Source organism: Nymphaea colorata, chromosome 10, assembly GCF_008831285.2.
Source record: "Nymphaea colorata isolate Beijing-Zhang1983 chromosome 10, ASM883128v2, whole genome shotgun sequence".
In the NCBI taxonomy this organism is placed as follows: Eukaryota; Viridiplantae; Streptophyta; class Magnoliopsida; order Nymphaeales; family Nymphaeaceae; genus Nymphaea; species Nymphaea colorata.
In genome coordinates, this window is record NC_045147.1 from 9,841,342 (window position 1) to 9,851,062 (window position 9,721).

At 41.5% G+C, this 9,721-nt stretch overlaps 1 protein-coding gene across 1 annotated transcript; it reads right to left on the reverse strand.

Annotated features, from left to right (window-relative positions):
* Positions 1-7,897: 7,897 nt before the first annotated feature.
* Positions 7,898-9,324, reverse strand: LOC116262759 (cyclin-dependent kinase inhibitor 3-like). Its single transcript, XM_031642251.2, has 4 exons — positions 8,821-9,324; positions 8,657-8,706; positions 8,353-8,553; positions 7,898-8,186 (listed from the first exon to the last, which is right to left on the reverse strand). Exons 1-4 carry the CDS (start codon positions 9,178-9,180, stop codon positions 8,117-8,119), a joined length of 681 nt encoding a protein of 226 aa, XP_031498111.1. The 5' UTR covers positions 9,181-9,324; the 3' UTR covers positions 7,898-8,116.
* Between the last annotated feature and the right edge of the window lie 397 nt (positions 9,325-9,721).

The window sequence follows — 9,721 nt, forward strand, 5'->3', positions numbered from 1 at the left end:
GTTTAGAGCTGCATCAGGACTTGAATCCATAGATCCAAAATCTCTAATGCTTGTGTTGGGTTTTCATCAGCAGTACCAAACGATCCGTTTTGAAGGGAATCGGATTTGATGAATTGGCCGATTTAGCGATCTGTAAATAAATATTTTTTTGAAAAAATATATGAAAAATTCAAAAGATTAATTAAATAAAATTGCTGTTAAACCATTTTTAAGATGATGAAACATGACGTTTGCTACACGTGCATTTAGCTAGAGAAAAATGGGTTGGGGGAAGAGAGGGCGGACAATACAAGTGCCTTTAGCTAGAGAGAAAACGGCTAGGGCTGGGCATCAGGCAAGGCCGGTCCAATGGAACCTGAGCTCGAGCCCGACTATTCTTGAAAAAGCCAGTCCTACTCAGCCTTGCTGGCAGCCCGTGGGGAGAGAATGAGACATTTACCTATGGAAGGCCCGTGGGGAGAGAATGAGACATTTACCTATGGAAAGAAGAGAAGTGGAAAAACAAAACAATAAAAATAAAATATAAATCAGTTGTTTGTTCGAGAACTTGATACCCGATCCAAATAACTCGACCAAGAACGTTAAAGGGCCGGTCAAGCCGGCCCATTGGTTGCAAATATAGCCTGAACATCACCTGTAATGGGCTCAGTATCCAAACCGACTTCTTTCGATGTACGATTCACACATATATATATATATATATATAAAAGTTGGTAAAAGTTAAACAAGTAGGTTAGGAATAAAACCAGATCCTTTTGTTTTTGAAAGTGTTTTATTTTTACAATCTAACCTTATTGATAGATATGGTCTTAAGAATGAATTGATACAAAAGTTGATCATTTGTTAGTCTTTGATGGTATTTTTATAATAAAAATAATAAACAGCCCCCAGATAATAAAAAAACCAACAATTTTTATTAAAACAACTTGAATCAAAACATATTTTATAACAAAATAGTCTCTATAAATATATTAAAGTCTTTATATTGTATTTAAAATAGTTTTTAAATATGAGATCAATAGATTGCGTTTCATCTAAAATATATATATATATATATTGCACTCTTTTGGCAAATTTCGAAGTACACCTCTCTCTGACAAATTGCCGTCCCTGAGGAAATCTCACTTGCACTCTAAGATGTTCATTTTTTCTTTCTCTCTCTACCTGTCAGGGAGTGACGTAACGCGTTTGAGACTCCCAAAAAAGATCCTTGTTTGAGGTAACCTTTGCGTATGGGAGAGAGGTCCCAACCCAGGCCCACTGGTGTTTTTTTTTTCACCTTTTCTTTCTAAACTTTTTATCTTCTCTGACGCCGAAATGGATATGGAGCCGGCAAGAATTCAAAATTTCAAATGACTTATTGCTACCACCTTCTGGAAATCGAAGGGTTATTTTATCTTAAAAAATACGTGCATTTACTTCTCCAATATATAAATTAAATGAAGGCATGCCAGAAGGAAACTGTTAGAGAACTGTAAATTAATGCGCTGCGTTGCCTTTTTGAGATTCTCAAGCAATGGAGGAATGGGGGGAAGTTGGATGAGCGTTCTGCCATGGAAGGATGTCCGGGACCGTTCTTCAAGAACGAAGTGCAGGTTTTATTTTACCGAGGAGGAGGGAGGAGGAGGACGGCGGACATGGCGGCTCCCATGCTGGTCGTCACAGTGTTTGCTTTTTCACTTTCTCAATAGTAGTTCTGATAGTGGAGGGATGTTTATAAAAAAAAATTACATAGTAGAGTTTGGATGAGAACAAACACACACATTTTTTTTCTAAATTTTATTGGGTGAAGAACCAATTAAAGCTTGATTCATGCATGAGTTCGAGTTGAGTCATCTACTTAACGATCGAGTTTGAATTCATGAGTCGACTCGTTTAAATAATCGAGTTGAGTTTGAGCTCAACATGTAACTGTCGAGTCGACCTCAAACCTTAATCGAATCACGCTCGAGCTCAACACGTAACAATGAATATCAATTCTATTCAATCAAGTTTGTCAAGACTTAATCGAGTCGAATTCAAGTTGCTTTCGTCGAGCTATTCTCAAGCTCGAGATTTCATTAGTCGAGCCAAGCTCGAGCTAGCTGAACTCGGGCTCAGCTCGACTCGACTCGTATTCACCCCTACTCACCACTATTTGGGTTGCCCAATTTTAAGCAACTAGTTTCGTTCTCATAATAAAAGAAAAACTTAAAATCTTGGGACCTTAAGTGTGTGTTTGACAGTCTTGATTAGATGTCAGATCCAAGATTGATATGAAACCCCTTTTATAGGAGGCCCACATATTAAATAAACACTAGATTTCAGTTGATAGTAAAAGGATGATTTGAAATCCATCATATGAGATGTTCAACAAGAGGGGGATCTGACCCCATATCATGATATCCTTAAAGGTTGCATTTGTTTGCCTTGGATCCTTGATTGAGGTTGATTTCAAATCCGATAATCTCTCTCTCTCTCTCTCTCATTTATCATTGATCCTCTTCATAGATGTTGGCAACAACGGCGGACACTGACTAGCCCTGTCAAGTTTCTCTATGTCTCCCTCTCTCTCTCTCTCTCCAACCGAAGGCCGACCACAGGAGGTCTTGAATTTAAGATTAAACCCTCTTTCCATCTGATCTTAATTAATTCAGTGTAAAAAGATAAACTGGAGATTTCAAATACACATTATATGTATAATGTAAAAATCTTTAGTTTGATCAACTATGGTTTTACCTTGAAACATTCACCACATAAGCAAAAACATGTCATGTCATATCAGATCTACATCTAATCCATGGGTCTTAAATTTGAAGCAATCAAACAACCTTAGGTTGTGTTTGTTTCACCTACGATCTCAGATCAGTGGTAATCTAAGATCTTAGGATCATAGATCCATGAATTTAAGATCAAATTACCCTCCCATCCAACCATAAACCTATGGTTTTCAACATGTAGCACAAATTTTAAAATTTATGTTAATCCTTAGTTTGTTTAAATTGATGATTTTTCAAATTGCACCTTTTCATGCCACCTGAAACCTTACATCCGAGGCTATCAAATACAACCTTAATGATTTTACATCACCTCGGGTCTCAAGTCGAGAGTAAACAATGCCCCATAAAACCTTTTCTTTTCTCACTCCAATTAATTTCTTTCTATGTAAAAGCTTAAATTTCTTTTACATAAAAGTTTTCAACTTCTTACAATGTAGCTGGACTTTAATCACCTCTCCATCTGTAGTCCGGCCGGTTGTTCCTCAGCATCGAACAAGCAACATTTTCAAATTTGAAATCCAAAAATTTAAGAACAAACAAGAAAAACCTGCACCACCATTAAACTCTTGAACGGCAGAACCATATTAATATGCCTCGTTTCTGTAATAAATGTAAACGTCTGGCCACACGTTTTTGAAAATTCAGCTCTCTTTGCTGCCACTCCCTCCTTAATTTGTTCCATTTAATGGCTTCTCCGTAGTTGCAATGAGGGACCTGTGTATCTTCTTAGAATGCACGTAATAGATGTCATATCTCCCTTGTACTGCACCTGATCCCCACGGCGTTAGGATCTGATGCATTAAGTCTTTATGGGCACCTACTTGCTGGTTCCGGCGGAAACACGTGTCCGGCACCGGCAAGACATGCAGTCCTCTCGAGTGGCGGTGGCCCACTGGAGTCCTGGACCCGTTGCGCGATTACATGAAAGATCGAAAATATGTTCAGCCAGAACACCTGACCTCCTAGCATACCGAACACATTACCACTGGACCTGTTGAAACAGATTCGTAGAACAATAACAATATGTTATTACTGCTAAAAAGCATCGATGGTTGGAATTCACCTGAAGATTTCATTCTTAAAAGTTGTCAAGAAAGAACAAAATGGCTAGAACATTAAGACTCAAATGTTGCTTGAATATTGAAGGCTTGACAGGCCCCTCTTTAATCCTGCCAAAAGAGCTCCATTCATAATTAAGTTTGAAGAAATGGATGCACCACCGTTAAGTTTCTCTTAAAGCCAAAGCTGCTTCACTGCTCAATCTTCTTCTTGGGATTGTAAATCTTTGAAAAGAAACAGAAACTATGCATTGAGTTAAAGTGGTAGAAAAAGTGGTCCATATTCTACCAGGCAAATACCAACCCACCTAATTGAAGGACAATTTCATTCATTAATGGATCACTTCTTCTCTCTTTGAAGTACATGATCATGATTTTATTCAGGATCAAATTTGAATAAGAACATGAAAAATAAATGCCATTTAAGGACTGCTTTTTTTTTTCTGCATCATCCCTGCATAATATAAATGTTGCTCATACTTATAGGAAGGTTGAAATTCCAAGCATAATGTTGGTGCACATAACTCATGAGTGAATATGGTCATTGTATGTATAGTCAATTAAAGTTACTGCTGCAGATATTTCCAGGAAGTCAATAGCATGATCAATAATATGGGAGCAACTGATTCTGGCTATTCATGAACCACTTTGACTTTAATAAAGTCGGTTTTTACTTAAGGTGCTTATATATAAGTTCTCCATGCACTCTTGTTCTAGTGGATTGATTTCTTTCATGGACTTTAAAGAAGTATGGTTCCATTTGATAGCCTTGGATCTTAAATCCATGCTATATGTTAAAAACCATAGATTTAAGGCTGGATCTCAAATCTATGGTGAAACAAACACAACTGAAAGAGTTTTTTTCTTCATCCTCTGAATGCATACAAAGTACTTCTACTTAGTTGTAAGACCTGGCTGCACCTGCTTAACTTGTCATACCTATGGTCGCCTATTCGACCGTGTAAAACAAATGAAACAACGTCGAGGTCGGCCCCACAAGATTCCATAACGGGGCTCGAACCTACATCCAGCCACCTACTAGCATAGACCCTTGCCGGTTGTGCTAATCCCTCAGGTTCAAGAGGTCTAGGGTTTGATGCAGATGCCTAACTAAAGTATGCATAAGCATCCCTATATGCTGGAGAGATAGTTTCTTAACTAATAATTGGAGTCTAATAGAGAGTCTTTACATTGAAGAACAATAACTGGACAAAAAAGTATGTCAGCCTAACAGATAATGAGAGTTTAATTATTTAAGGAGTTGTAAGGTGCGAAAATGGGATAGACATGCATCTCTTGAGCCAACAATATCTTCCACATACAAACAAACAGCAGTTTTTTAGTTACACAGAAGATAAAAGCAGTCAAAGTCACAACAATCATGCCTTCACCAATAATTAGACAAAATTTTCTTTCTTTAGAAACTTTTCTTAATTGCAAGAAATCTCCCTCACATCCAAAAGAAATTTCTTATGATGGAAGCGACACCATCATAGACCAGCTCAATTTTCAAGTACTGCTGGCAGCATGGAACAAAGTTAATTTCGGGTGAGCGAGAAGGAACCCACCACCTGCTCCCCTTTCTTCCTTCTGTTTTTGAGGTTCAAAGCTGCTTCGGGATGTGGGTGGACCTACAGTACATCTTCAATTAAAGCTTATGTAGGACATGAAACAAAGTTCTTTTCTCCTAAAGTTAGGATTGCGAGTTCAAATTTTAGAAAAAATGTGGGACTCAGGGAGAGGGAGGATGCATGTGGGCAGCCCTTATTTAAAACTAGTGTTTGATCAGCACACAACATGCATGATCTCACACGGTCTTGCATGGAAACATTATTTTATTCCAAAGGAGCAGCTCATTCACTAGTTAGAAAACGGGAAAATACATATACAATTAGAACCATACGTTCAAGTTAGTTCTCTTCTCTTCTCGTGCAATGCACGTTCACCCAACCATAGAAAAACTTGTGCATTTTTTAAGAAAAGTGGTAGTAGAAAAAAGAGATCCTCCCCACTCAATAATGGAGGAACTCGGTGCATTGGCCAGCTCTAAAATACACAAGCTCATACGTCACCCCAAGCAAACAAGCAGCCGCGCTTCCCTTGGTTTAATGAGAAACCATTCATCTCATCTCGCAAGCAGTCTGTGGAAAAGGAGAGTTCTAGATAAGAAGAGCATATATCCAGATAAGATCGGATAATATTGGCTCAAAAGAGACCATGGAACGAATACATATGCGAAGTACGTGACTTAAAAAAATACTTGGGATATTCATATTATTGTTATGAAGGAAATTCTGCGATGGTGAAATGTGAGACATTGGGATTCGTAAACAAAACTGTGGAGCAGAAGCAAGATTTATAAAATTGCAGCAGTTGGAGTGCTTTAAAAAAAAGGAAGAGAGAGGAGAGAGAGGGAGGGGAAGAAATGTCAATGAATCTTCCGTAAGCAACATTCGAAATTAAAAGGAGTGCCACGACGTATTATTCAAGAGACCGGCATCGGATCCGAGGCACATTAGTGAACTATTCTATTGCACGTGCACCCTCTTTCTCTCTCTTTCTCCTTGGAATCGGACCCAATCGTATCGGCCCCTCCCTTCCGATTCAGGCATTGACAGCTGACAGGAAGCCTGTTCGCTGGCCACATATAAGTTAAGAGGACAAAATTAGTTTTATGTACTTCTAAAGGCCAATACGAAACAATGCACATGACCGATACGGGCCATTACTTTAGTGTTTCTGATACGAGTTGGAAGAGATTTTTTTTTTTTTTTTTTTTTCGTAAGATTGATGTTCACCAGGGGCGTGAGGAAAAGTTTCCCAGTTAGGTGGGCGTTTAGATGGTACGTAGCAGGTTAAAAAGGTCTTCTGCTTGCATTACAAGGAAATGGATTCGCCTTACCAATAACAGAAAAAGAAAAAGAAATCAATGGGATAAGTTTATCAGGACTTAAAATTTCGAGAGAGTCCGGCTGCATCGGATTCCATTCTGTTTAAGAGCTCTTACCTAACTTCTAAGGTGTCCAAAGGCTCCCTTGCTGTCATGAGGTCACCAATATATATCACCACGTTGATAGGATGCCCCGTGATTTTCAGATCGGCAATAAAGTATCTCCCAATGCAAACACGGAATCATGTCCACACACTTATAGGCAGTTATACATATGTTGAGAAGAAAAAGAATGAAAAAAACCAGACTAAAGAGGCTGGTTGGATTATCTTTGGCCTTTGGGGACTCCAATTACACTGGTTGAAATGAGATTGGCTGGACCCATTTCTTATATATAATGAACAATTATGTTTTTATCTCAAAATTTTGAGTGAAAGAAACATCATACTGCTCGAAAGAGAGCCGAAGCCCAAATTAATTCGCTTTTACACTTTATGTGGTCAGTGAATTCTATAGAAGTGATCCAAGCTGCCAAGTTGAAGTAGGGTAACAATTTGGCTTGGTTCACACCGAGACATTTTGTCTTTGCTTGGTATGTGTCACACTTTAACGTCCGGCCCAAAAATAAAAGCTCCGTCGGCTTGAACTAGTGGGTTTAGCTAGAGAAAAGTCTAAGCACCAAAAGGAAAATTGTGCATAAATATGTGCAAAGACCCTTGTTTGGGATGGATGGGAAAACTGCAGCTTGTTTTCACGTTGTGCACCGTAGCGATACCGTTTCTCGCATTTTAACGACGGCCCCGTACATGGAAATTGATGGTAAAAACGTTTCTCGCAAACAGGGTTGTTCATTTTCCCTCGAAAATTTTTTGGCCGTATCCGATGATCCGGCCTGCAGAAAGGGCGAAGAAGCTTCAAGCGTAGTGCCCGTTTTCCGAGGGAGAAAAAAAAAAGCGACTATTTGTCTCTCGCTAGGGATGGCCAGACCATAAACTGCTTCCCCGTCATCCACGACGGAATTTTCTTCATTTTTCTCCCTTCCGCACAAACATCACGTAGAAGGAACTCCCACTCTTTTCTCTCTCAGAAACTCAGCAAAGGAAAGAAGGAAGAGAAAACAAGAAAACATTGGCGTGAAAATCTCTGAGCAGAACGAAGGAGGAACGAGACCATACTCAGAAACTATGAAATTGGGGTAAATTTTTCCTTTATTTCTACATTAAGGAGACTGTGTTCTTCCAATCATGTACAAAAGAGGAAGACTATGAGGGGGAGAGACGAAAAATGGAAAACAACAGAAATTTTACTTCCTTGTAAATAGAGGTGGGAAGGAGGGGAAGAAACAAATGGAGGCTTCTGGGTGTTGGTTTTTCTTTTCATTTTCTTCTATTCAGCTTCGTCCTCATCTCTCATGGCGTCACTTTCACCCACTCGTACCTGCCAGCCAAGGGAATATCCTTCACCACGTCGTAGTTATACCTGAACAAATTAAGACACACAGCAAAGACGGAAAACGGAAATTACGGTAGGGATCAAACTGAATTTACGACACCCGAAAACGGTTTTTTCGCCCGCCCATTTACTCTCCGGAAGGCAAAGGAGAAAAGCAAAAAAGAGGGAATGTGAAAAGATCGAGGGAATTTACTTCTCGGCGAATCGCCGTTCTTCTTCCTTCTCGAACGCAGCGAAGAATTCTTCGATCTCCGAGGCCGGAGGCGTCGTCCTGGCCGCCACTCGCGACGGTTTCCGGCGGTAATTGGCGGAGTCGTTGAAGGCCGAGCTCGTCGTCGACTCGAGAGCTTCGGATTCCGCTCGGAGATCGCTAGGCGGAGTCGTCTCTCTGACGCTGAACAAGCAGGAAGACGAAGAGCAAGAATTTAGAGAAAGAACACAGGAAAATCTGTCGAAAAACACGAAGAAGAAGAAATTCAAACTCTTCATATAGCTACCTCTCTATGCACTCGTAGTCAGCAGAGTTCTCTCCCAGCGACGCCTCTACCTGAGATCAAGCAAAACCGGACGCCGTTAACGACCGGAAAACCTCCCTCAAACAATTTTCCGACATCGAAAACCGTTTCCGAGATCAAGGAAGAAAGCGAATCGGAATTCTCACCTCCGGATCCGAGACGCTACCGCTCCTCACCGCCGCGACCTTGTCCTCCTCGCTCGACCCCGTGCCGGAACACATGGAAACCCTAGCGTCCTCGTCTCCGGCACCAGAATTCACCGCCGGCGACTCCTGGGCCACCACCCTGGACCCGAATTCCCTCTTCTTCTCCTTGGGGGGCCCGTTCTTGGCAAGCCTCCTGCTCCTCAGCTCCAGGTAGGAGACCTGCAGCTCCTCTGACCCCACACTGCTCCTCTTCCTCAGCTCCGCCAGCGCCCTCGCCCTCGTCCTCGCTCCCCCTACCGGCGGCACCTCCACCACCGCCACCTCCCCCATCTCCTTGCACTTCCTCATGAACTTCCCCATCTCCTCCTCCTCCTCCCTCTTCTCCTCCCGGTTGTGTAACAACCAGTGTAAGACGGCGACGACGGCTCCCAGAGAAAGACCGAGAGCCTAAAATGGGGTTGATCCTCGGTGATTGGTGGGAAAAGGAATGAGAGAGAAGAAGCGGTGGGGACGGAACGGGGGGTTTGTATAGGATAGCGTCCTGACGGTAACGGAAGAGGGGGGAGGGGAAGCGTTAAGAAAGCGAGGAGGATCCGGTTTCTCGGTGTCGATCGGCGATACAAAAGGACAGGTGCACGTCCAAGCACGGTAGCACGAGGCGGTGGCAACCGGGTACAGCCGGTGGCACGTTAACGGATATGGGGTCGTCAAGGAGAGAGAGGGAGAGGGAGAAGGGGGTAGTGGCTGTCCACCCCCTCAACACAACCCCATGTGACTGTTGGGCCTTCAGGGTGCGTAATTATTAGCCCCCCCGTTCCCCTTTCCCCTCTCTTTTTTTTCCTTAATTTTTTTATTATATTGTTTTAAAAACCAGAAAAATTGAGATAAAAAGGCAATTATC